General features: G+C 48.4%; 1 protein-coding gene across 1 annotated transcript in view; it reads left to right on the plus strand.

Annotated features, from left to right (window-relative positions):
- The window catches only part of RPH3AL (rabphilin 3A like (without C2 domains)), a 133,984-nt gene that overhangs the window by 79,250 nt on the left and 27,294 nt on the right, over positions 1-27,440 (plus strand). Inside the window, 1 exon segment of the mRNA XM_049636726.1 lies at positions 225-311. Within this exon segment, the coding sequence (XP_049492683.1) occupies positions 225-311 (87 nt within the window).

The raw sequence follows: 27,440 nt of genomic DNA on the forward strand, positions 1-27,440 counted from the left end.
TGAATTTATACCATGGCGATCCGTGGCTGGGTACGTCCATTGTGCCCCAGAGCCCGCTATGGGTTTCAGATGATCTGTGCCCTTTGAGTCATGTACCCTGACGGTCTGAAGCAAACACCATCCCCTTGGAAGGTGTCAAAGCGTTCCTTGGTTCGTTTTCACAGCCCCTCAGCTGAGGAGGAAGTGGCTGAAGTATTTACATTCTCGTGTCCTCTCTCTTGTAGAAAGTGTGCACCAAATGTGGGATCGAGGCCTCCCCCGGCCAGAAGCGGCCTCTGTGGCTGTGTAAGATCTGCAGTGAGCAGAGAGAGGTAGGATGCCCAGGGCAGCAGGTGGGGGTGGGCTGGGGTGGGTCTGAGCACACTTGCATTTGGGGAAATTCATGGTTGGTCGCCGGGAGGGGCTTCCCTAGAGGCCAAGGAGGACCTACCACGGGCGGCCAGGGAGAAGGGCGGAAAGCTCGCCTGTTCCACAGTGCAGCGGTGGCATGCCTTGCCTGGGATCTGTGGTTTCAGTGGGAAGTCCCTCACGGAGTGTAGGTACGCATAGCATTTTTGTGAGGCTCGTATTACAGTGATAGTAATGGCCGTCCTAGGTTGAATGTTCACTGTGCACCTGACACTGCGCTAAGTTCTTTATAGATACAAGTTCGTTTCGTCCTTACACAACCCCATAGGCGGGTGCTCTTATTATCCCCTTTTGCCGATGGGGAAATGGAGACACTAGAGATTAAGTAATTTATGGGCACAGCTGCCAGTTAGTGGGAGAGCTGGAAATCGAACACAGCCATGGTCTGCTGTGATGAGCCACCCCAAAGTCCCTTCCGGTGCTAAGTTTCTATAATTCTGGTGCTGACCCCGTTTTAGGAGAAGAAATCGAGGCTCAGTGAACTTTCTGAGGGGGCTCAAACCATGTCTCCTAACCCCAAACCCAGGACTTTCTTCACGGTACCAGGATCAGGGTCAAGGCAGGAGGACATCGGCAGGCAGCTCCTCTCTGTGGAGGGTCACGGGACGGGGATCGTGGTAACCGAATGAGCCAGGCACAAGGGAGCACACCCCTGGTTTTCCAGATGTGGATTTATTTTTTCACTTATTTCACTTTGCAACTGATACACAGTTTAAAAAAAAAATTATTTATTTATTAATTTATATCCAGGTTAGTTAGCATTTAGTGCAACAATGATTTCAGGAGTAGATTCCTTAGTGCCCCTTACCCATTTAGCCCATCTCCCCTCCCACACCCCCTCCAGTAAGCCTCTGTTTGTTTTCCATATTTAAGAGTCTCTTCTATTTCATCCCCCTCCCTGTTTTTATATTATTTTTGTTTCCCTTCCCTTATGTTCATCTGTTTTGTCTCTTAAAGTCCTCATAGGAGTGAAGTCATATGAAATTTGTCTTTCTCTGACTAATTTCACTTAGCATAACACCCTCCAGTTCCATCCACGTAGTTGCAAATGGCAAGATGTTGTTCTTTTTGATTGACTAGTAATACTCTGGGGCGTGTGTGTGTGTGTGTGTGTGTGTGTGTGTGTGTGTATACCACATCTCCTTTATCCATTCATCCGTCGATGGACATTTGGGCTCTTTCCATACTTTGGCTGTTGTTGATGGTGCTGCTGTAAACATTGGGGGGCACGTGCCCCTTTGAAACAGCACACCTGTATCCCTTGGATAAATACCTAAGTAGTGCAGTTGCTGGGTCGTAGGGTAGTTCTAGTTTTAATTTTTTGAGGCACCCTCCGTTCTGTTTTCCAGAGTGGCTGCCCCAGCTTGCATTCCCACCAGCAGTGCAAAAGAGAGCCTCTCTCTCCGCATCCTGGCCAACATCTGTTGTTGTCTGAGTTGTTAATGTGAGCCATTCTGACAGGTGTGAGGTGGTATCTCATTGTGGTTTTGACTTGTACTTCCCTGATGATGAGTGATGTGGAGCATGTTTTCATGTGTCGGTTGGCCATCTGGATGTCTTCTTTGGAGAAGTGTCTATTCATGTCTTTTGCCCATTTCTTCACTGGATTATTTGTTTCTTGGGTGTTGAGTTCGATAATGATACACACTTTCAATCTGTGGATCCATAAAACATCTTCAGTTACGGGGAATTTTCAGCCATGCTGTCCTTGAACGTTGCTATCCTGCTAGTCCGTGTCTTCTCTTCTGGAGGTCCTGTGGGACACATTATAGAGCCTCAGTCATCCTCCCGTAGCTCCCAACTGCTCTTTCCTGTTTTTTTTTTCTTTATCTTTCAGGCATACTTTCTGGGTAGAGTCTTTAGTACTGCCTTCCATTTCACTAAATCTTTGAGACTGTCTCCCAACTGTTGGTTTTGTTAGTTGTCTTCCCTAATGTCCGCTTTCCTCAGGCATTTTGGCATTTGGGTTTGTACGCTCGTCTTGAGTGGGAGTCCGTTTCTCCCCCTGCCCCCACCTCCACCCAGCTGAGATTCTGTTTCCTCCACAGGTCCTGGGTCCCCCCCCCCCCCACCCCAGTGCAGAGCCAGATGTCCTGGGTTAGCGATGGGCTATGTGACCCCAATGATGATGGGATTATATACAGAGCTGATCATTACTGCCATGGGCAGCGTGGCCAGGCCCTGGCTGTGTGTGTGCTACTTCCAGCTTCCCTCAGTGTTCACATTCTTAGTCTTGGACGAGGAGACAGTCTCCACTTTTTTCAGTCTCCTTTCCCAGGCGGGAAGTCCCTTCACCAACCCCCATCTTCAGTGACTCTGACTCTAGTGCCCCACCTCTTCCTGTACCTTGGAAGGCTAAGCTCCCAGCTGCCTCCACCTGCTTCTGGACCCAGAGCTCAGTAGGCTGCGCCTTCAGCCCCTCAAAATAGTAACTATTTGGAGTTTCTGATCCATTGAGATATACATATCTGATATATATATATTATATATATGTATATATAATATATATATATCAGAAACTCCAAATATATATATACATGTTTTGTATATAATGTATACATATACATATGTATACATAATGTTTTATAAACATTTAAAAATTGTTTTAATATTTATTTTTGAGAGAGAGAGAGAGAGAGAGAGAGACAGAGTACGAGCAGGGGAGGAACAGAGAGAGAGGGAGACACAGAATCCAAAGCAGGCTCCAGGCTCCGAGCTGTCAGCACAGAGCCTGACGTGGGGCCTGATGTGGGGACTGCAAGTTCATGACCTGAGCTGAAGTCAGACGCTTAACTGACTGAGCCACCCAGGCGCCCCTGTAATATTTATTTTTGAGAGAGAAAGAGAGAGAGAGAGAGAGAGAGATAGCATGAGTGGGGGAGGGGCAGAAAGAGAGAGGGACAGAGGATCTGAAGCAGGCTCTGTGTTGACAGATGTGAACCCGATGTGGGTCTTGAACTCAGAAGCCTTGAGAGCATGGCCTGAGCTGAGGTTGGATGCTTAACCGACTGAGCCACCCAGGCGCCCCCATATATATTTTATTTTTAAATATGGATAAGTTTACGTTTTGTTTTTAGAATATTTTCATCCGTCACTGCTGTGTTTTAGAACAGGGAAGATAGGGGCGCCTGGGTGGCTCAGTCCGTTGAGCGTCCGACTTCGGCTCAGGTCACGATCTCATGGTCCGTAAGTTCAAGCCCCGTGTCGGGCTCTGTGCTGACAGCTCAGAGCCTGGAGCCTGTTTCGGATTCTGTGTCTCCCTCTCTCTGCCCCGCCCCCGTTCATGCTCTGTCTCTCTCTGTCTCAAAAATAAATAAATGTTAAAAAAAAAAAATTAAAAAAAAAAAAAAGAACAGGGAAGATACTCAAAGTATGAGCTAACATTCTGTCTTGTCTGGAGGTCCCTGATTTCTCACCCTGAAATGGAGATGATACCACCTGTTGCCTAGAGGTGCTGTGGGAATTCAGCAAGGTCATTAAAGTATGCAAAGTGCACAAGATGTCTGGCTTAGAATAGGTACTTCATCATATCAGAGGCCTCTCTCTCACCCAGCCAGAAATTCTCACTTTGAACCCGAAGTCCTTCAGGTGTCTTCAGGGTTCCCTTTTAAGATGCAGAAATCCACTGCTGAGAGAGAGAGAGAGAGAGAGAGAGAGAGAGAGAGAGAGAGAGAGGAAATTCCTGCTAAGTGTCTGGTGGCAGATTCTTAGCAGGATGAAATGGTGGTCAGCTATGAGAGGACAGAGAGGAAGGAGCTGTCAGGGAAAAGGAGGTGGAAGACGAATTTAGCAAACGTAATGATTTAGCTGGGCGCTCCGGAGGCAGCTGCCCCTGCCCAGCCCCCCGCAGGTCACCCTCACACTCCCTAACCATCCTGAGCTGCCACGTGCGGGGCCCTCCACCGGCCCGTCCTAATCTCCAGAGCGCTCTGGTGCCCAGAAAAGTCTGAAATAGCTTAGGATGAATTTTCTTATCTCTTCTAAGGCAAAGAATATGAGGCTGTGCATTATGCTATCAGTTTGTCCTTGAATTTCTGGAGGCCAGTAAAACTTAGCGAGAGGAGGCCGCATTCCCCGGGGCGCCTGGGTGGCTCAGTCGGTTGAGCATCCGACTTCGGCTCAAGTCATGATCTCGTGGTTCGTGGGTTTGAGCCCTGCGCTGGGCTCTGTGTTGACGGCTCAGAGCCTGGAGCCTGCTTCAGATTCTGTCTCCCTCTCTCTCTCTGCCCCTCCCCTGCTCACGCTCAGTCTCTCTGTCTCTCTCAAAAAAAAAAAAAAAAAATAAAAAAAAAAAAAAAAAAGTCCACATTCCCTCTAGGCCCACTGTGGACATTTAGGAGGTGCAGACCGGCCGTGAAAGCGCACATGTGGGTGCCTCGGGGTGCCAGTGTGTACCATACCCAGGTGCTACATTTTCCTGCCTGTTTTGGGGGTGCGAGAGTGACAGGGTAATTCGTTTCCTCGTACCTTTTTGTCTTAGAAAAATTATCTAATCACAACAAAGAGATAGTTAAATAGAAAGAGCATTTAAAATGTCATTTTAAGTGACACAGAGAGCTGGTTCGGAGTCTGTGACAAAAATCGGGAGCTCTGTCCTGCGGCAAAGCCACATCCTGATGGAAGCACTTGAATTTTCTGACGGAAACTTTCATACCGCTGTGCCCTAACACTCCCATCTTTCTTTCCTTTTGACACTTCCCTTCTGTCCTCTCTGGCTGTAATTGTAAGTATTTTCTCTGGAGTGAGCGGGACGCTGGTTCTGTGTCCCTGGGGCTCTCGGGCTGGTGTCACTGCCTGGTCTGTGCGCTTCAGCGGTACGGCAGTGTGAGCTTCAGCCCTTAGTCTAACGCATTTATTCATCCGAGCATTCAACACACATCTATTGAGCATCTTCTCGTGGGACAGGGAGACCACAAACACAGCAAAGTGAATTCTGCCGTGTCACAGATGGTGAAAACGTGCTCAGGGTGAAGGGGAGGGGGCTGCAAACATTGGGGGCAGCTGCCATTTTGTATGGGGGTCAGGGAAGGGCTCACTGATGAAATGACGCTTGAGCAGAGGTCTGACGCACGCTATATGGATATGTGATTGGAAAGCACTCCACGAGGAGGGTACAGTGACTGCAAAGGCTTGAGGAACAGCAAGGAGACCAGTGTGACTGGCTTTAGCCAGAGTCGGAAGAGGAGCTCAGAGACATGGCAGAGGGTTACACCGTGTTGGCCCTTGTGGACTCTTGTAAGGACTTCGGCTTTTACCCTGAGTGAAATGCAGAGCCCCTGGGGGGTCTTGAGTAGCGGAGAGACAGGACCTGAATCCTCTCCCTCTTTTTAAAGGATGCTCCGGCTGTTGTTTTGAGAATGGTGCACTATAATGTCCGCGTCAGGGTGATGGCATTTCAGCTCTCGCATTTAACGTTACCCAGATATTTAAGTCCTTAACTGTTGTTACTCTTAGAAGTTTTCATTTTTTAATTTTTTTTAAGGTTTATTTATTTATTTTGAGAGGGAACAGGAGTGAGCAGGAGCATGGGAGGGGCAGAGAGAGAGAATCCCAAGGAGGCTCTGTGCCGTCAGCACAGAGCCCAACGCGGGGCTCGAACCCACAAACTGCAAGCTCATGACCTGAGCCGAAAGCAAGAGTCGGATGCTTAACCAAATGAACCACCCAGGTGCCCCGAAGTTTTCTTTTTTTTTAAAAAAAAAAATTTTTTTTTAATGTTTATTGATTTTTGAGACAGAGAGAGACAGAGCATGAATGGGGGAGGGTCAGAGAGAGGGAGACACAGAATCTGAAACAGGCTCCAGGCTCTGAGCTGTCAGCCCAGAGCCTGACGTGGGGCTCGAACTCACAGACCGTGAGATCATGACCTGAGCCGAAGTCGGACGCTTAACCGACTGAGCCACCCAGGCGCCCCAAGTTTTCATTTTTTTTTTTAAATGCTACATACATTTTACTCTTTTCTGATTATGAAATCAATATGGATCATTGACATTTACAGTGTTATCAAAAAGCACAAAGAAATATATACACCCGCAAATCCATAATCTTGTCATCCAGAAACAATCACTGCTAACATTTTGACGTTTTCTTCTGATCTTTTTTCTTTATATTACTAACCTACATTTCAAAATTAACGTATAATAAGTCGTTTTCAGCATAATCGATAACTCCTTATAAACATTCTGTCATATGGCTACTTCTAATTTAGGATGTCTAAGTTATTTCCTTTTTTTCCTTCTTACTAACCACAGAATATCTGTGCATAACTCTTTGCCTACATTTAAAATTATATCCTCAGGTGGGGCACCTGGGTGGCTTAGTTGGTTAAGCATCCGACTTCAACTCAGGTCATGATCTCGCAGTTTGTGAGTTCGAGCCTCACGTCGAGATCTGTGGTGACAGCTTAGAGCCTGGCCTGCTGCAGATCCTGTGACTCCCCTCTGTCTCTGTCCCTCCCCTGCTCACACTCTGTCTCTGTCTCTCAAAAAATAAATAAATGTTAAAAAGTTTTTTTTTTTAATTATATTCTCAGAATGGATTCTTGGAAGAGAAGAATAAACACCAGCATTTATATTCCCTCTTACACACTTTTGAGTTACTACTTTTGATTTATATCATAATTAGCTTGTGTGTAATTTTAGGTCATCTTAAATATGGGCCCGTGGATGGTATGCTTTCGGAATCTTTTGTTATCCAATACTAGCTCTTGCCTTTATACCATAGAGACAACTTCGCTGGTAATAGGACTGATCATACTCTTTCCCATTCACAGTTCTGTGAGTTTGCCCTGTTGTCTGCCAACCGCATATGAAAAGAATCACCATGAGGGAGGGTCAGCAAAGGTGACAACTAGGGTTGGTGTCCAGGGAACTAGAGATAATAGAGAAGCTAAAAGAGATATAAATATGGGTTTTTTTTCCATTAGTTAAGTAAAAGAGATAAGAGAAAGATCAGAAACCAAATTGAACAAATAGGACCTTTGAAGAAAGAATCAGCAAATTTGAAAAAGAACCACGGAACCATTTTCATTTCTAAAAGTGAAAAATGTTATTAATAAATTTTAAAACTCAATTGTGCTCTACTTCAGTAATTTTTTAGAACAATGAACCTTGTCATTCCCATTAACAGCCACGTATGTTTCCTTATTTTTTGGTTCTTATTGATTGTTTTTAAATTTTTGATCCCTGGTTAAAACTCCCAACAGCCTGGAGCACTGAGTCCCTATTTCTACTGTGCCAGCTGTCGTGAATATGATGTTTTTGTGACCACACAAAACTACAGCCCTTACCCAATTAGCCTTTTTTCAACTTGCTGCCATGGAAGCATTTGCTCCCCGGACTCCCTGCCCCACACCGTTCCCATTCCCTCTGTGAGCAGCCACCGTCTGCAGTCACTTTCCCGATTTCCTTGTGGGCAAATTAATAGCCTCTGACATGTGTTCAAGATATAAAGAAAGGGGGATGAAAGAGCTGGGTGGACTGGTGAAATAGCACATCAGGCACCACCACAGAACTCCAGGAAGGACATCGTGAGCCAGAAGACAGTTTCGGGGACTCGGGGAGACAGCTTAGGCTACAAGCCCGAGGAGCCCGTGAAGGCAAAACTGAGAAAAAGAGAAGGCGGGATGACAGGATCCGATGCACAACAGACAGTTTTCAAGGCAAGCTCAGAGACATGGGGGAGAAGTCTGAAGCCAGACTTGGCTCATTTTATTCTTCTTTAAATAACCCGGTGGTGTGTATATGTATGTATTTGGAAATTAACATTTTTGTCTGGATATGCTTAGGTCATTTTCATTGATTATTTTTCTAGAAGAGGCATATTTGGGTCTTCCGTTCCAAAAAGGGTTTCAGTTATGTGTTTGCTGATTGCTTTGTTCCCAGCTCTTCTGGTTTCTTCTTGGGGGCACTTCTGATTTGAAGGGTGCATTTCCATCCTGTCTTCTGTATTCATGATCTTCTACCAAATCATTTCCAACTCCTCCATTCTGAAGAATCTTAAAGCTTTCCTTCCACATCACCGATCCTGGTTTTTTGGGTTTTTTATTGTTGTTGTTGTTATTTGTATGACTCTGGTGGTTTCCTGTGTTTGTCTTTGTGCGTACGAATGTGCAACATCCACCTTCAGGTGCTGTGAGCTCTGCAGACTAGGATTTACCCCAGGCAGCATGCACACTGCTCATAACCCCTTTCCTGGGTCTGAGATCTTGCTCCACGGAGGACGCACCATGGCGCTCCTGGGACCCAGCCTTGCGGCCATCGGGACCAGGAAGGGTGGAGACATCTACAGGCCTGGTTTGGTTCTTTCTGCCTGTCCCTGCTCCCACTGCTGAGCCTCCCTCAGGGGAACGCACCTTTCCAGATGCAATTCACCATGGCAGCTCCTTCCCACTCACACCTGGTTCTCTTCTGGGAGCCTGTCTCCCATGTATAAAGGCAGGGCTGAGGGAGTGATGTGCTCCTGTGCAGCGCTAGAAACCCACAGACATGCCACACCAGGAAGGCTGCCCAGGGGGCTTTGCACCCTGCCCCCTGATCCCTACCAGGCAGGAAAGGCCCTGGTGGCCCAGGGACGCACACTTTCTATCTGGCCCACTCTGTTGTCGGAGGGGAGACCAACCACCTGTAGGCTGACTGTCAGATCCCTCCTGTGCTGGTGTCCTTGTGCCCTTTCTTCACGTGCTTTCATGACTGTGTTAGTGCAAGGTCAGGAGGGGCTGCATGGGGGCTTCTCAGCACATGATGTTGCAAGCCGGAAACTATTTCACTGCTTGTTTAGCCTTTAATCCCAATTCATTTAAAGAAAGAGTGACTCACTCAAAGTTCTACTGTAATCTGTAGAAAAGTTAATTAGAATCTAAATTCCCCAGGATTCCAGAAACCATTCCTCGAGCCTCTTTGTAGAGGCTGTACCTTTGGAATAAGAAGGCTTCTTTGAGGACGCAGGCGTTCTCTGAGGGGGCTGAGCTAGAAAGGGGAGAAGACCAATTTGTAAGCAATTGAAAGCTGATTAATACAATTAGAGCGTTCACTTTGCCTTCCCAGTTTCATGCCGCATCCTGATTATAACTCAGCGGAGTCCGGGGCTGCACCAACACTTACTGTGTTTCCTGCAGTGCTTTGCATATAAAAGGTGCTCAGGAAACGTTTGCTGATTGAAAGAGACATTTGCAAAAAAAGGAAAGCCGGTTCCTTGTTCAGACCACTTTAGACCCTTTCCCCAGCAGGGGGCTTTTGATTTCCCTGAAGTCTCCTCACAGCTGGCCCTGGCTGGGGTCCCACATTGATGCCCATCGATGCTGGGTCTGTATTCTCATCTCTTGGCCCCTCCCTCCCATTTGATGATTGACTGAAAAGAGCAATTTTTGAAGTAGGAAAGTAGCTTCACATGATGGTCTTTAACTCATCTCCAAATTGCCTAACCCGGAGGGTGACCAGTATGACCCAGTGGGGCCCCTGGGAAGGGTCCACCTTGGCACAGACCTACAGGAGGCCAGGAGAAGCAGGGGCCCCTTCGCTGCAAGCCAGCACCAACAGGAAGCAGCCTCGCCAGCCTAGCCCGGAGGCCTCGTGGCACCTGCCTTCCAGGCGGGCAGCCTGTGCTCACTGCAGGCTGCCATCTGCCTCCCCACGCTGGTCCTCTCCTGCTCCTGCTGTTACTTACAGTTTTGATTTTTGCTGCAAACAGCTTTGCCAGAGGGCCCTTCTGGAGGCCCATGAGTGCGCTCAGGAGTGGGTGGCTGGCACCGGAGCAGGCGGGCGGGCAGCTGCCTGAGCGCCCCATCATCTGTGTCTGGCTCTGGGCTGCTGTCACAGCGTCCCTGGGGGACCCGGGTGGTCCTACTTCCTCAGTGTGTTGGTCACCTCCCACACTCCGTGGCTCTGCCAAGCGGACCATCAGCGTAGGCTCCTGGCCTCCCACGCGTGTGGAAGTGGCAGGGGGAGTGGGATCGTGGGGCCCTCCAGCACGCCTTCCTCCTGTGGGGGCTGGCAGAGTAGTCTCCCGGTCACTTTCCTGCCACTTATTTGGGGTGCCTATCTGCGCCTGTATCTGCGCACCGGAGAAAGAACTTTCCTCTCCGAGACGCTGCCCAGTCCGAGAGGACTTCCTCACCACTGCGCTCCAGTCCACTGGGCCAGTGGTCCTGCCCATGCACTCCACAGGAGTCCAGCCTGGCGTTGAGCAGTGGATGTTAACCGAGCACCCACTGTGGACCAGACAGGGAATATTAATCATCATCCTCTCAGGAGCCCAGTGCAGTACTCATTTTTGCCCTTATGTGACAGATGGGGAAACTGAGGCTTAGGGAAAGGAAGTCACTTGCCCAGAGACACCAGGTGGTAATTGATGGAGCCAGGTGTGTCTGCCTCTAAAACTTCTAACAGCTCTACTTGCTGTTCATTCGTTCGTTCACTCATTCATTCATTCATTCATTCAGTGGTCATTGAGTATTTACTATGTGCCAGGCACTGTTTTAGGTCCTTGGCAAATAGCACTGAACAAAAAGCCAAATACCTCTACCTTGAGTTTACGTTCTAGCAGGGGCAGGAAGAGGAGAGAGGGAACAGACAATAAAAATGATCAAACTGATCAATAAGCAAATCATGTAGGATGTCAGATTCTGAATGGGGAAGAGAGTAGAACAGGGCAGAGGGATCAGGAGTGTTGGGTGCAGGGTGGGGAGGGAGGCTACAGGGTTAAAAGTAGACCAGTCCCCACATCACACGCTAGTCAGGATGGCTGATATTTAAAAAGCAGAAAGTAATAAGTGTTGGTGAGGAGATAGAGGGATTCGAACCTTGCGCACTGCTGGGGGGAACGTACAATCGTGCAGCCACTCTGGAAGACAGCTTGGTGGGAGCTCCACAAATTATGACCTACCAGTTCTACTTCTGGGTATATCCCCTAAAGAATTGGAAGCAGGGATTCAAGCAGACCTCGCACATCAGTGTTCCTTGTGGCATTACTCACATCAGCCTAAAGGTGGAAGCAACCCAAGCGTCTACTGTTGGATGAATGGATAAACGATATGTTGTACTTTCCGATTATTATTCATATTATCCAGTCTTAAAAAGAAATGGATGGGGCGCCTGGGTGGCTCTGTCGGTTGAGCATCTGACTCTTGATCTCAGCTCGGGTCCTTATCTCAGGGTCATGAGTTTCAGTACCGCGTTGGGCTCCATGCTGGGCGTGAAGCCTACTTTAAAGGGCGGGGGGGGGGGGGGGGGATGGAAATTCCCCACACGCTACAACATGGAAGAACCTCGAGGACGTGAGGCTAAATAATAAGCTAGACACGAAAGGGCAAACATTATAGGATTCCACTTACACGGGGTCCCTAGAATAGTCAGATTCATAGAAAGTAGAATGACGGTTGCCAGGGGCTGGAGGTGGGGGGATGAGGGATTGTTCATTAACGGGCACACAGTTTCAGTTTGGGAAGATGGAAGAGTTCTGGCGAATGGTGTAGCAGTCGCACAATAATGTGAATGTTCTGGATGGTCCTGGACTGTTCAGCTAAAAATGGGTGGAAAGGTGAGTTTTACATTACGCACATTTTACCACAGTTTAAAATGTAGCCAGTGGCGACTGGCCAGGGTGGACCTCTTGAGAAGATGAAGTAGAAAGGGCACAGCAGAGAGGCCGGCGGCCCTCTCGGAGAGGGGCTGTCCAGGATGGCGACACGCTGTGCTGTCGTGTTCACAGAGCGGCATAGAGCCGATGAGATTCCCCACCTTCCACGTTCAAGGTCCTGGGTTCCCCTGAGGCGGGGGGCAGGAGGCTCTTTGGCCGTAGAGACTAGGGAGATGGGTTGACGTGGCCTGATGTGAAGCCCTACCAGGAACGTGGCCCACAGCTTCTAGTGTTTGGCTCTGTTACACCACTGGGTGTTCCCCCCCCCCCCCACTTACTCAGCCACCCCAGGGTGCTCAGTAGTCTGTGGGGTTAGGGACTCTGTGATCTGTGTGACCAATTTTGAGTATGACGAGGTGCAGAACCGCTTCACTGTCCCTGTGGATGTGTTGGTATAACAGTGTCATGACACCACAGCCCAGCTCACCCCACCCCTCCTCCCATATGGGTCCCCTCTGTGACCTGGTTTTTCCTGCTATGATACCCTCCTCTATGTGTCCCAGGGAGGTGAGCTAGGGAGAAAGCATACAATTTGGTCAGTTTCCTGCATTAATTTGAATAAAAATTTGGATAATCGGATTTTCCTGCCCGTTTTCCATATGCCAAGTGACATTGGCTGGCACAGTTGTGCCCTTCCCCCTAGCCAGCTGTCTTGCGGATGGAGACTAGGGAGTAGAGTGTGACTCCATCCTTCAGGAAATATTTATTAAACTCCTAGGTGGTGCCCAGCCCTGGAAAAACACACCCATCTCCTCTCCTAAGGAAATAACTCAAGACACGTGACCTATTATAGTGCCAGAAAATCCCTCTTATAAAAAAAAAAAAAAAAAAAAAAAAAGGAACCAGAAAACAACTTGTTTTGTTGGGCTCCTCCTCTGGGCCAGGCGCGGGGCTCTGTGTCTCCATTTTCCACCCAAATGGAAGCTCCAGGACCTTAAGTAACAAGTCTAAGGTGACACAGCAAGGGCATGAAGAGCTGGGATTTGAACCTGGGCTGTCTGAACCTTGCCACTAGACCAGCTTCCCGCTCCCAATTTTCTACCAAACCTGTGACCACTGTTCTCCAGAATAGGCCCTCACTCCTTCCTAATCCAGGACAGCTCGAGGGCTGGAGGAAGACAGGATGGATGAATAGGGGTGGCCCTCAGCCTCCCTCCCCTTCGTTGCCAACGTAGTCATCCCCCATGCTCTGGGGGACTCCTGGCTCCCTGACCCCCTTCTTCTTGCTTTGACTTTGTAAGTCATTACATCCCAGACTGGGCCCACGTACCCACAACAAAGCCCTCCTGGCCCTGACCATTTTCTAATAACAGTTTGTAGCTCTGAACCTGGCTTGGGGTCCCAGCACCTGGTTGTCCCCTTGACTCTTAAACCTGCATCAACTTAAGGTCATGTCATGTCATGGGTCAGGTCCTGATGCTCCCTATCTACAAACTAAATCAGAGCAGCCCCTTCAGTAGGAGTCCTGGTTGGTTCATTTCCATGCTGCACCTGGCACCTCATGAGTGTCATCTCCTGTGCACGATGCTCGACCTCACACCCTACTCCTAGCCATACGACCTGGAGAAACTCTCACAAGGCTCCCCAGGAGACATGGCCAAGAGTGCCTATAGCAGCACATTTTGTAATGGCAAAAAAACCTGGGGACAACCCAAATGGTCTTTCATGGTACAATGGATAGGTAAATCATGGCTGTGGAATAATATATAGCAGCGAAAAAAAGAACTATACCTAAAGTCATCAAAGGGTGAATTAAAAACACAATGAGCAAGGCTCCTGGGTGGCTCAGTCGGTTAAGTGTCTGGCTCAGGTTATGATCTCACAGTTTATGAGTTTGAGCCCCATGTCGGGCTCTGTGCTGATGCTTAGAGCCTGGAGCCTGATTTGGATTCTGTGTCTCCCTCTCTCTGTGTCCCTCCCCCCTCTCAAAAATAAATGAACGTTAAATTTTTTAATTTTTTAATTTACATCCAAGTTAGTTAGCATATAGTGCAACAATGATTTCAGGAGTAGATTCCTTAATGCCCCTTACCCATTTAGCTCATCCCCCTCCCACAACCCCTCCAGTAATCCTCAGTTTGTTTTCCATATTTATGAATCTCTTATGCTTTGTCCCCCTCCCTGTTTTTATATTATTTTTGCTTCCCTTCCCTTCTGTTCATCTGTTTTGTCTCTTAAAGTCCTCATATGAGTGAAGTCATATGATATTTGTCTTTCTCTGACTGGCTAATTTCGCTTAGCATAATACCCTCTAGTTCCATCCACGTAGTTGCAAATGGCAAGATTTGCTTCTTTTTGATTGCCGAGTAATACTCCCTTGTGTGTGTGTGTGTGTGTGTGTGTGTGTGTGTGTGTGTGTGTATACCACATCTTCTTTATCCATTCATCCATCAATGGATATTTGGACTCTTTCCATACTTTGGCTGTTGTTGATAGTGCCACTATAAACATTGGGGTGCATGTGCCCCTTTGAAACAACACACCTGTATACCTTGGATAAATACCTAAGTAGTGCAATTGCTGGGTCATAGGGTAGTTCGATTTTTAAATTTTTGAGGCACCTCCATACTGTTTTCCAGAGTGGCTGCCCCAGTTTGCATTCCCACCAGCAGTGCAAAAGAGATCCTCTTTCTCCGCATCCTTGCCAACATCTGTTGTTGCCTGAGTTGTTAATGTGAGCCATTCTGACAGGTGTGAGGTGGTATCTCATTGTGGTTTTGATTTGTATTTCCCTGATGATGAGTGATGTGGAGCATGTTTTCATGTGTCAGTTGGCCATCTGGATGTCTTCTTTGGAGAAGTGTCTATTCATGTCTTTTGCCCATTTCTTCACTGGATTATTTGTTTTTTGGGTGTTGACTTTGATAAGTTCTTTATAGATTTTGGATACTAACCCTTTATCTGATATGTCGTTTGCATATATCTTCTCCCATTCTATCGGTTACCTTACAGTTTTGCTGATTGTTTCCTTTGATGTGCAGAAGCTTTTTATTTTGATGAGGTCCTAGTAGTTCATTTTTGCTTTTGTTTCCCTCGCCTCCGGAGACTTGTTGAGTAAGAAGTTGCTGTGGCCAAGATCAGAGAGGTTTTTGCCTGCTTTCTCCTTGAGGATTTTGATGGCTTCCTGTCTTAAATTTAGGTCTTTCATCCATTTTGAGTTTATTTTTGTGTATGGTGTAAGGAAGTGGTCCAGGTTCATTCTCCTGCATGTCACTGTCCAGTTTTCCCAGCACCACTTGCTGAAGAGACTGTCTGTATTCCATTGGATATTCTTTCCTGCTTTGTCAAAGATCAGTTGGCCATACGTTTGTGGGTCCATTTCTGGGTTGTCTATTCTGTTCCATTGATCTGAGTGTCTGTTCTTGTGCCAGTACCATACTGTCTTGATGATTACAGCTTTGTAGTATAGCTTGAAGACTGGGATTGTGATGACTCCTGCTTTGGTTTTCTTTTTCAGGATTGCTTTAGCTATTTGGGGTCTTTTCTGGTTCCATACAAATTTTAGGATTGTTTGTTTTAGCTCTGTGAAGAATGCTGGTGTTATTTTGATGGCGATTGCAAAAAAATATTTTTAAAAACACAGTGATCAAAGAGGAAAAAAGCAAGTCACCAAAGAATATACAGTGATTCAAAAATATGACGTTCAAAAACAGGTAATAGTAAATATTTACTTTTTGGAAATGCACACATAAGTTGTTTTGTTTTGTTTTGTTTTGTTTTGTTTTGTTTTGTTTTGTTTTTAATAGAAAAGGAAGGGATTATTTAACACAAGATTCCCAATGGTGACCTCTGGAAGACAGGAAGGGTTTATAGAGGCTTCTCAGATTGGGTAATATTTCATTTCTCCATGAGTTCACAGGTGTTTACTTAACTATGGTTCTATGGTTCGGTTTGTTTTTTTTGTTTTGGTTTGTTTTAGAGAAAGACAGAGAGAGAGAGAGAGAGAGAGCACACATGCAAGCAGGGCAAAGGGCCAGAGGAAGTGAGAGAATGTTAAGCAGGTTCCACACCCAGCTTGGAGCCCTACGTGGGACTCGATCCCACAACCATGAGATCATGACCTGAGCTGAAATCAAGAGTTGGATGCTTAACCGACTGAGCCACCCAGGTGCCCCAACTATGGTTCTTTGAAATGTACTTTGTTGTCATGTACTTTCGTATACATGTTAGATTTCACAGGCACACACCTTAGAGATAACAAGGGATCACTAAAATCAGACCCAGAAAAGCTTGAATCAGTGGTAGGAACAGAAACTTCAGGAATCTCCCAGAATGCCGGGGGAAAGGGGGGCAGGGAGAGCTGAAAACAATAAGAGAAACATTGGTGAATCTGGAAGACAGACAAGGCAACAGAACCTCAGAATTACAGGTTTTCCCCAAGAAGGAACAAGACCAATTGGAAGTGAAGCAATAATCAAATCCATAACCCAGGAAAGCGTTCCTGCAAGGCCCATGAGCCCTGCCAGGTCGCAGTCAGCCCAGAAACGATTTCACGTTGGATTTGGAATATGTTTCTGAGACTGTGTTTAAACATAGGCATGTTTGTTGTTCTGGGAATTGAATCAGAATCACAAAGTTCCTCTGAAAAGACCTGGCTGGGTATAATTGGCCTGTCCAATTTTCTGATTCCAGCTCTATTCATTCCCTATGTGTGGCCCACTCCATCTGGGGACAGAGGCAGGGACACAGCCAAACACCACCGTAACACGTTTGCCCTCTCAAATCTGTCTTGGAACAGGGAAGATAGTTAAATATTTGGGATTCAGAGGGATTTCATGCTGCATGCAAATGAAGCGTAAGAGGAGGCCTGCATGCAATGTTGGCAAATCAACTAATTAAGGACAATAGTACAAGCATCATTAGCCTACATGGATTTGTTGAACTCGCGAGACCATTTGGAATACAGGGAGAAGATGGCCTGTGGGACCCAAGGGAGAGGGAAGACAGGGGTCCCTGTTCTCACTGGCGTGCAGGGGCCTCTCCACATCACAGGTAATGGGGGAGGGGGGCACCCAGGCCTGAGCTTAGGCCGTGAGGAAGGGGTGAGGCACACAGCCCCGCAGCCATAGAGCACCACTGTCGGGAGCCACGTCTCTCTGAAGCTGGCAGACGCCGCTCCCCGGTAATTGTGCGGAAGCCTCACGGGAGCGAGCCCCTCGCCAGGGGTTAATGGAAGCCAAAGCATTTCCTTTGGTTCTGAAATAATCCAGCCAAGGTGTTTAAATTATCTGTCAAGAAAACAGATAGCACCCTCAGAATATTTCTTCTCGCTGCCTTTTTTCCATTCTACCGTGCTGGCAATTGCTCTCCTCCCCGACTGACCTGGTTGCTCAAAACCCACTTGAAATGAAAAAGAAAATCCGCAAGGGCTCCCTGAGCCCAGGGAGGAGCTGCCTGCGGTGGGGTCGGAGGAAGGGTCAGGTGGGTGCTCTGTCTTCGCTGGGGCTTAATTTCCAGCCCATCTCCGGGGTAGGGCAGGCCCGGCCCCAGTGTGGGGAGCCAGCCGGCCTTCAGCAGAACCCGGAAGCAGGAGGCTTTCCAGGCAGGAGGAGCTGGGGCCTAGAGGATGGGGGCGAGGGGGGACTTTCTCCCTGGCTCACCCTCACCAACATACACACACACACAGAGTGTGTCTGTCTCTCTCTCTCTCTTTCTCTCTCTCTCTCTCTCTCTCTCTCCCCTGTCTGGAGGTTTTAAAGTATTTTAAAATGGAAACATGCAAAAATACTCTGGAAGAGGTCTCCCTTAGCTTTCTGCTAACACCTTGGTTAGGAGGGTAAGTGGAGAGCCCAGGGCAGGAGGGGAGCCTCTCAGAGCCCTTTGTGGGCTCAGGATTGCTTACTTACCTCCATACCGCAGACTGAAGGTTTCTCCCCAGGTGCTGGGGGGGGGGCGGGGGGTGGGGAGGTGGATATAGGGAAGCCATACAGAATAGCTCTCGAAGGCAGAGTGGGTACACAGTCTCTGGTGCTAGAAAAAAACAGAGCCGAGGACCTCAGCCTGGTGGGGATTTCTGCCACGGGCCACTCATTTGCAAAATCATTTGATCTTTTCTTTCCTTCCCTCAGTCTTAACAAGTAGAGGTACTGAAGAAATGTTATTTAAGTGAATTAATATCTACTCACTTCCTCTTCAGAGGCTGGTTGTAAGCTTCTTCTTTCTGAGGTAGGGGAAACAAGCCAGGAGCAAAGATGGCTGCTCTAAAGAAAAAACGACAAGAACAAGGAGAAATTTCTCTTTCCCTTTTTTTTAAGTTTATTTATTTCAAGAGAGAGAGAGAGAGAGAGAGAGAGAGAAAGAGAGAGAGAGAATCCCAAGAAGGCCCTGCACTGCCAGCACGGAACCCGATGTGGGGCTCGAACTCACAAACCGTGAGATCATGACCCAAGCCGAAATCAAGCATAGGCTGCTTAACTGACAGAGCCACCCAGGCGTTCCAGGGAGAAAAATTTCAAAACAAAACAAGAAAGAGAGAGACAAGGAGTGAGTGAGGGAGGGAGGAAGGAAGAAGAAAAAGAAAAAGAATACTCAGAAAATCATGTATTTTGGTAGGATAAACTTTTCCTGTAGTTTTAATTCTGCTGGTTGTCTTAAATGGACAGATGAGTGTGTAAATGCATATATAACTTTTTAAAATATTTAACGCAATATTTGTCCAATTGCTTACACTACAGTAGAAATAGTGTCCATTAACTGCCCTGGCCACTGAGAATGAGGAGCCCAAAGCTTCCCGCCCCCGCCCCGTCCCGCCCCCACTCACTTTTTGCTTTTGTTGGGACAATCTGGAATTTGGGGTCAGATTATTTTTGTTAACTAAGTATTTTATATCTACATTTTAAGCATCATTTCCTATTTACACTGGTTATTTAGACTAACTTCTGTCTTTATTTCATTGATAACTGTTAATTTTTGGTACCACAGGTTCCCCATTCAGGAGCTTTTTTTTTTTTTTTTTTTTAATGTTTATTTATTTTTGAGAGAGAGAGTGCAAGTAGGGGAGGGGCGGGGAGGGGGGGGCGGGGGCGGGGGGGGGGGGCAGGGAGACAGAGGATCTGAAGCAGGCAGAGAGCCCCATGCGGGCTTGAACTCCGAGACCAGGAGATCGTGACCTGAGCATAAGTCGGACGCTTAACCGACTGAGCCACCCAGGCGCCCCACCCCTTCAGGAGTTTTTTATTTTAATCCATCTGTTGATCAAGTGCACTCTACTTTCGGGCAATATTTTAAGACGACTGGATTCATCATTCATATTTTTTTGCTGATGTGGTCCACAGTACCTTTTTCTAGATGAGAACTGAGGCCATTCTCCTGATTACTGAGGCAAATAGAGATTGCCGTTCTAAGCATTAAGGCTGACAGCCTTCCTGGGCTGCCTCCATGTGGGAACAGGCCCTGTGACTTGCTTCCTGCCCTTACTCACTGCTCGCGATGAACAGACACACACGGTCAAATCCATGCCACAGTCCCACACACAGGATAAATGCTGAGTCTCCTTTCTCCTTGAGTAGGGCAGCAGGTAATCAAGCTGTTAGCCACAACTTCCAGATAGGATGGTCCCAATCTGGTTTGAGCAGCAGCATTTCTGGCATGAACTAGAACTAAAAAACGACTGTGTTCGTTACATTAGCACATCTCATGTCAACTTGCCTTGCTCAGTATCAGCTTGTCGCCCTTGGCTGTAATTAGGGCTTTTCGTACTCAGCTGGTCACCACGGAAACCTGGTCAAGGGTACTGCCCAGCAGTATTTGAGGGCAGCCTCCCTCCAGCAGCAGGAGGCCCCAGGCACTTCCTGTTTTCTGGGGGACCCAGCTCTGCCGGCCTTTATGCTTGGAAGCCCTGGTTCCCTTTGAAAAACTGTCCAAGTTTCTCCCATTGTCAAAATTCTGACTCTTGGACGTTAGGTGGGTACACTGACATCCAAGGGGCAGCATGGCTTTCTTCAGGGACAGAAATCTCAGTATTATGAACTTGTGCAGGTGTTTTTAAGCTAACCATAACTTGGTTCTTTTCCTATCTTGCTCTACTACAGAATTAAAAAAAAAATTTTTTTTTAATGTTTTTATTTATTTTTGAAGGACAGAGAGACAGAGCATGAGCAGGGGAGGAGCAGAGAGAGAGGGAGACACAGAATCCGAAGCAGGCTCCAGGCTCTGAGCTGTCAGCACAGAGCCCGATGCGGGGCTCGAACCCACAAACTGTGAGATCATGACCTGAGCCGAAGCCAGACGCTCAACCGACTGAGCCACCCAGGCGCCCCTACTACAGAATTTTTAATTACTGCTTTCTTTTCCTTTCCTGAGCTACCAGTTTTTCTCTCTTAAGTCACATCCAGGGTCAATATACCAGCCATAGATTGCCCGACTCTGCATGTATCCACCTGCCTGTCCTGCAGCCCAGGACTTGAATAACGTTGACATCCAGTTACCAATCTGTTATCCTTTGATCTTAATCAAAGTGATACATGTAGTTAGTTGAAAGAAAAATTCACTCATTCTGAAGAGCTTACCCTGGAGAAGGGCAGCCACCTGCCCAGCCTCTCCCTCACCCAGCCCACCCTGTACAGACCTCCTGTTGTAGTTCACATGCTCACCACTGCCTCGACTTCCACCAGGTGAGAACTTCGGGCACTGTCTATTGACTGCAAGCTCTGAAGGGTGATGAGCTGGCTAACCTGGGCCACTCTGATTCCCCCCACTCCTAATTTTTGATACTTTTATTATTTGCAACTGAAAATGTGTTGGAGTTTGACGGAATTTGTAACTGTATGTAATATTTGCCTCTTCCTTCTTCCATCCACCTTTCGTGTGAGCTGTGGGCACGAATGCCCTTGTTCTTCCCTCGCCTGCTCTCACCTCCTTCCTTTTCTAGATTATACCTTTACTGACTAGATTGCCAGAATTGTACATTGAGATTGTTCTTTAGGGGTGCCTGGGTAGCTCGGTCAGCTAAGTGTCCAACTCTTGATTTTGGCTCAGGTCACGATCCCTGGGTTGTGGGATCGAACCCTGCATCAGGCTCTGCACTGACCATGGAGCCTGCTTAAGATTCCCTCTCCCTCTCCTTCTGCCTCTAACTCTCTTAAAAAAAAAAAAAAAAAGATGTTCTTTAGCCATAATTGATTTTCCCATGCTCTGTGACTTGTGCCACTTCTTAATTTCTAAAAGTGACTAAGTGGCAACATGGAGAGTGAATGCCATTAAAGAACAATATATTGCCTACAGTTCTGAGACAGAGGGGCATGCCATGCCACACAGGGTCACATGTGGTCAGGGGGCAGAAAGGAGTGAAGGAAAAGCCAAGGCCAGGCCTTTATTGGCGTTTCTATGGGAAAGACAAGGCAGGGCAGGGTAAATATCTGAGGATTGGCTAGTTTAAGTAATTTAGGCAAGCACTGGGGCATAGGGGCCTTCCCTGGGTGATTTAGGCAGAAGAATATTGGCTTGGTGAGTGAGAGTTACGTAAGGAGGTGATTGGTAGTGTGGACTTGGGATTGAATGGAGGTTTAAGATTTTATTTTTGGGGGGACACCCAGGTGGTTCAGTCGGTTAAGCATCCGACTCTTGATTTTGGCTCAGGTCACGATCTTACAGTTCCTGAGATCGAGCCCCACATCAGGCTCCATGATGATGGTGTGGAGCCTACTTGGGATTCTCTCCCCCCCCCCCCCCCCCCTCCCCCCCCTGCTCGAGCGCGCGCGCTCTCTCTCTCTCAAAATAAATAAATGAAACTTTTTTTTAAATGTTAAAAAATAAACTTAAAAAACGATTTTATGTTTGGTTTTTCATTTTTTAAGTAATCTCTGCACCCAGCATGAGGCACCAGAAGACACATCTTTGGCCATTAATTTGGCCGTGGGAATAATGGAGGCCAGATCTGGTGCAGGAAACAGACATGTAAATAGGCAATCTTCACAGTGTGTGCCGTGCAGTGGGAGACGCGCGTGGTTCTGTAGAAGCCCCTGGATGAAAGTAATTTCCTAAAGGTTGCATTTCTTTGTCCTAGCCTAGGGAGGGAAGAAGGAACAGCATGTACAAAGGCCTGGAAGCAAGAGACAGCTTTGTGTAGTCGGGGAGTTGAGCGTGGCTGTGTCGGGCGGATCCTGAGCCTGGGGTGGGAGGAGACAAGAGAGGAGGCTGGTGAGGGAGGCAGGAGCTGGCAGAGTTCTGGGGTCTTGTTGGCCATGCTGTGCAATTTGGCTTTGATGATGGAGCTCTGGGAGGCCACTCTGTGAGTGTGCATGTGTGTGTGTTCGGGGAACGGGTTAGGGAAGGCTGTGTGGCCTGCCAGGTGGGTTGGCCCTTTAAGAGACCCTTTTTAAAAGGGCCAAAGTGGGGGCGCCTGGGTGGCTCGGTTGGCTAAGCATCCGACTTTGGTCATGAGCTCACGGTTCGTGAGATCAAGTCCCATGTCAGTCTCTGTGCTGACAGTGCACAGCCTGCTTGGGTTTCTCTCTCTCCCTCTCTCTCTGCCCCTCCCCTGCTTACTCTCTCTCTCCCCCTCTCTCTCTCAAAATAAGTAAATAAACTTTTAAGAAAACAAATAAATAAAAACAAAATGGCCAAAGTGTTAGCAAGAAGACATCTCTATAACAGTCCATTTCCTGTGCCTTTTTCAAGGTTGGGCCAGCTTGTTAAGCAGACAGAACACAGTCTCCCTGAAGACAGAGTCCGAGTTCTGTCCCCTGAGAATGATTCCTTTGCTTTGCCTTCTTCGTCTGTTCATTCACTCTGTCAGCCAGCAACGTTCTTGCTGCGCGAAGGCTCCCCACTGGGCCTGGGAAGGCGGCGATGGCTCGCGGGGGTGGCTCAGGCACAGCCTTGCCCTTGGGCTCACAGCTTCCTGACCGGGTAAGATGCCGGGGCAGCAGGTCCAAATGGCCTCCAGGAGCACAGCAGAGGGGCTCTGGTTCTGCACGAGGTGGCACAGAAAGCTTCCTATGGGCAGTGTCACTGCCTGGTGGGAGACAAGGATGAAAGACACCTCAGGTGGAAGGCACAGCACGTGCCACAGACTGTATCCCTGCTCCGATCCGGGTGTGGACGCCTCACTTGCATTCATGCAGGTACACTCCGGAGTTGCTTGGGAGACAGGGAGAGGCGGTAACACGCGGACGGGGTGGAGCAAGGGGCAGGGACAGAGGTCTTGGAAGGCGTCCCTTTGCATCCTCCCCAGTGGCCTCCCTAGGATCCTCCTCTTTCCAGAAGGGCCTGGCGGTCACTACCTTGTCCAGCCACAGCCATTTAGGAAATGGCAGTGATTAGCGATTGTTATCGTGGTAATTAAAATTCCCTGGGAACAGCTTGGCTAATATCCATCAGTATCTGCAGTCAGGTCGGCCGTGAGCTGCAATCCTAATGAAAACCTCGAAGCAGAGCACAAAGCAGTGCCACGGGGAGGATTGAATGCCGCTGGCCACCCCTGCAAGGGCCACGGCGGCCGTGTGGGCCTTTTCTTATTTAATGGCATTTTCAAGGCTGGCTGCTTTGCTGGCCTTATCACGGCAAACCACACATGGGGAACAGAGTGGGGCTTTGCAGAATCCCACAGCTTCTCTAGAAAGTGAAGGTTTTCCAATTTGTGGAGGGCTTTTCCCGCTGCCGTTCTTGGGGAGGGTGTTGGGCCAGGCAGGGGGCGTCGGGCCTGGATGCACAGAGCAGAATCGCACGATTAAAAGCTACTGGGGTGCATTTTGCAGAGTAGGGACAGGCACCGAGGCGAGAGAAGGTCTGAGGATGTGCATGGATTGGCATGGAGGGGAGAAGGGGGGCAGCTCAGAAGTCAGCCCAGCTGGGATCTCTCATTCCTCGCCTCGGCGGTCCTGCTCTCCCATGTGGAAGGCATTTTCCAAAATAGTGTGTTTCATGCACCCCTGCCCAGGTGTGCCCTCCACATTGGGCAAGGCACCTGTGTGCTCTGGTCCCCACCCCACCCCCGTGGGGCCTCAGGAACGGCAGCTCCTCCGTCTGGAGGATCACCGGACTTCCTGGTCTTCTGACCTCTGTCCACTGCGGCAACATCAAGCCTGCCGCCTGGGTTGCAGGACCAACATGAGAGAAGCAGACAGACCCCAGGCCCCGTGACAGTGGACCCACTGGACCCCAGGGAGATGCTGCAGGCCTGGCAGTCCCGTGGGGTCATTGCCCTGCTGAGCATAAATATCAGGGTGAATTATAAGAAATTAATGGGGGGATTTATAGGTCAAAAATGATTGAATACCAAAAAACTTTGCATGTTTGTGCATTTCAGACTCATACTTTGGATCTTGGGCTGTTTATCCTATTTCCCAAAAGCACTTTATTGATCGGTATTTGTTTAAGCCTGGGGTAAGGGCGGAGGTGGATCCTTGCGGCAGGAGGTGAGGCTGAGGGCCTGGGGCCCTCTGGCCATGATGTTCCGGGGGAGTCAGGGGCAGCCGGGGCTTTCGGTTTCACTGGTACCTGAGGAGGGGCTGGGAGGTTAGGTCGGGGAGGTTCGCTGGAGCTTGCTCTGCACCGGCACGCCCTTCTAGGCTCCTTTGCTTGATCCCTCTTTTAATCTGAAATAGTAAATCCACTTGATTAATTACAAGAACTTGGGTGAAACCCTCAGGCCACTTCTGCAGGAAGGTGACAACTCTATGGATTGGGACACTTTCCAGCAAACTACCCATAGCTGCCAATCCAGCCAGTCAGCCAGTGTTTATTGAGCACCTACTATGTGTCAGGCACGTGTTAGGAACTTGAAGACACAATGGTGAGCCAAGTGCCCCGGCCCTCCCTCCTGGATGGTAGAGCCTCATGGTCTCTACCAACGAAAGGGCCAGCCATAAGGTAGACACAACCGAAGTGGCCAGCAGGGGATGAACGACTAGATAAGAGGCAGTACGTACCGACGATAGAATACTGTTCAGCCTCAAAAAGGAAGGAGGTTCTGACACATGTAGCAACAGAAATGAACCTGAGGCTATTATGCGAAGCGAAAGAAGCCAGTTACAAAAAGATCAATACTATTCCATTCGTATGAAGTACCCAGAGTAATCAAATTCTCGGGAAGTAGAATGGTGGCTGTCAGCGGCTGGGGAGACAGGGGAATGGGAGTTGCTGTTTCATGGGTGCAGAGTTTCTATTTTACGAGATAAACAAAGTTCTGGAGATTGGCTACACAACGTGCACGCACTTAACACTACTGAACTATACACTTAGAAATGGCTAAGATGTGGGGCGCCTGGGTGGCTCTGTCTGTTAAGCCTCTGACTTCGACTCGGGTCACGATCTCACCGTTTGTGAGTTCGAGCCCCGCATTGGGCTTTGCGCTGATAGTGCAGAGCCTGCTTGGGATTCTCTCTGATCGGTAAAGTGTTCTCTCTGCCCCTCCCCCACTTGTGCTCTCTGTCTCAGAGTGAATAAATAAACTTAAAAAGTAGTTAAAAAAAAAAACGGCTAAGATGGTAAATTTTATGTTATGGATATCTTCCACAATTAAAATTTGTTTTCATTTAAAACGAAAAAGGAGAGAAAGGAGCATGCACACGCAGGGGCTAGAACCGTAGGCCCAGCTCCTCCAAGATGAGGCCCCATGAGGATTAGGAATGGGTCTGGCCCTGTGAAAGTCCCGAACGTGTCTCTGTAGTGTTTCTGGGTCTCTCCCACTGAGAGCCACACAACAGTGAATCACCCACAGTGTTGTCCTCTCCACTCCCCTTCAAACAGGGCACCTGAAGGGGTGTGCTCTCCACCTGTGACGGTGTGCCCCAGGGGTGACAGTGAGGTCCCCATCTTCCCTCCTGTGGCACCTAACTGGTGGCCCCAGGTCCTGACAAGCACCTCCCCCACACCCCATGGGAACTGCTCCCGAGCTGGGTCCCTAGACCAGACCCTAGATCCCAGCAGGAGGTACATTGCAGGGTTCCCACCCTGAAGACACTTAGCACCCCACTCCAGACTCAACTTTTCTTCCTGGAGGGTGGTCTGACGATATGTACCATCGTGTAAATGTATACACATCCCTTGACCCAGCAGATCCACCCCTCAGAGTATTTTCTAAGGCAGTAAACGACATCTGTCTGATGTGGGTGCAGAGGTGATGGTTGTGGCACTGCTCACAAGAGTGAAAATCCGGAAACCATTTAAATGTCTATCAGTGGGAGCGCCTGGGAGGCTCAGTCGGTGGAGCGTCCAACTTCAGCTCAGGTCATGATCTTGCAGTTCGTGAGTTCGAGCCCCGCGTCGGGCTCTGTGCTGACAGCTCGGAACCTGGGGCCTGCTTCGGGTTCTGTCTCCCTCTCTCCCTGCCCCTCCCCCGCTCATGCTCTGTTTCTCTCTCTCTCTCAAAAATACATCAGCATCAAAAACTAATAATAATAAAATAAATGCCTATCAGTAGAAGGCTGGTTTGATTAAGTTTAATAAATCCAAACTATGAAGCCATTAAAAAGTGACGGTGGACAGTTGCCATGATCTATAGTTAAGTGACGGGGGGTGGGGTGGCGCAAACATGGGGTTGCATGTATATGATCGTTCAAAAAAAAAATCGTGTATATGGCAGGGTATACAGATGGCTCTTGAGGGCTTGCTTCATTTGGTCCCCCTGAGGCCCAGTCCGTGTTGGGAGGCAGGAGGCTGGTGTGCTCAGGGGAGGGCAGGCAAAGCCAGCACCAGTGGGGTGCACAGGCTTCACTTAGCACAGGGAGGCCGAATGAGCCCCTCGCCAGCCCCCCCATGGCCTCTTGGGCTTGGGCGTCTGTTCTCAGGAACCATGCAGCAGCTCTGCAGAGTCCATGATGATGTCTGACCTGCTGAGGATTTATTCAGCACTCGGCCACATTTCCTGAGCATCCCCTTTGCATCCGTAAACTGTGGGGATGAGACCCTGAGGCCTTCAGTGTCTGAGGCCAATAGAACGGTGGACTAGCCTTGGGCAAGTTGCTTAAGTTGTCGGAGCCTCAATTTTCCCATCTGGAAAGTGGGGATAATAGCAAAACTCCTCAAAGAACTATATCCCCAGATAGATGCCTTTGGGAATGGGGAGGAGACTTTAATTTCGCACCCAATGGATTTTTGACCACGTGTACCTGCTACCAATTCACATAAATATTTATTGTAGGAGGCTCCGTGAAAGGATCAGAAAGGGTTTTTAAAAGAAGGATCCATGAGGCATTCATCCCACCAGATGGGTGCTATGTTATTAAAGAGCCACTCAAAAGCAGGCCCTTCTGCATAGGGTAGCTGGGAGGGAGGGGGAGTGATTCAAGCCAGGGACAGGGTTCGGACTCAGTCCCCCCATGCCTGGCACTTTGAAGCATGGAGAGATGACATACGATAGTTGAGTGATGTAACTGTTGCAGTTAAGTGCTGAGTCTATGCAGATCAATTAGTAGGGTTGAGCTTCTCTGGGAAAACCTGCTGAGTAGATCCAAAGC

The sequence above is a fragment of the Panthera uncia genome, chromosome E1, assembly GCF_023721935.1.
Source record: "Panthera uncia isolate 11264 chromosome E1, Puncia_PCG_1.0, whole genome shotgun sequence".
NCBI classification, from domain to species: Eukaryota; Metazoa; Chordata; class Mammalia; order Carnivora; family Felidae; genus Panthera; species Panthera uncia.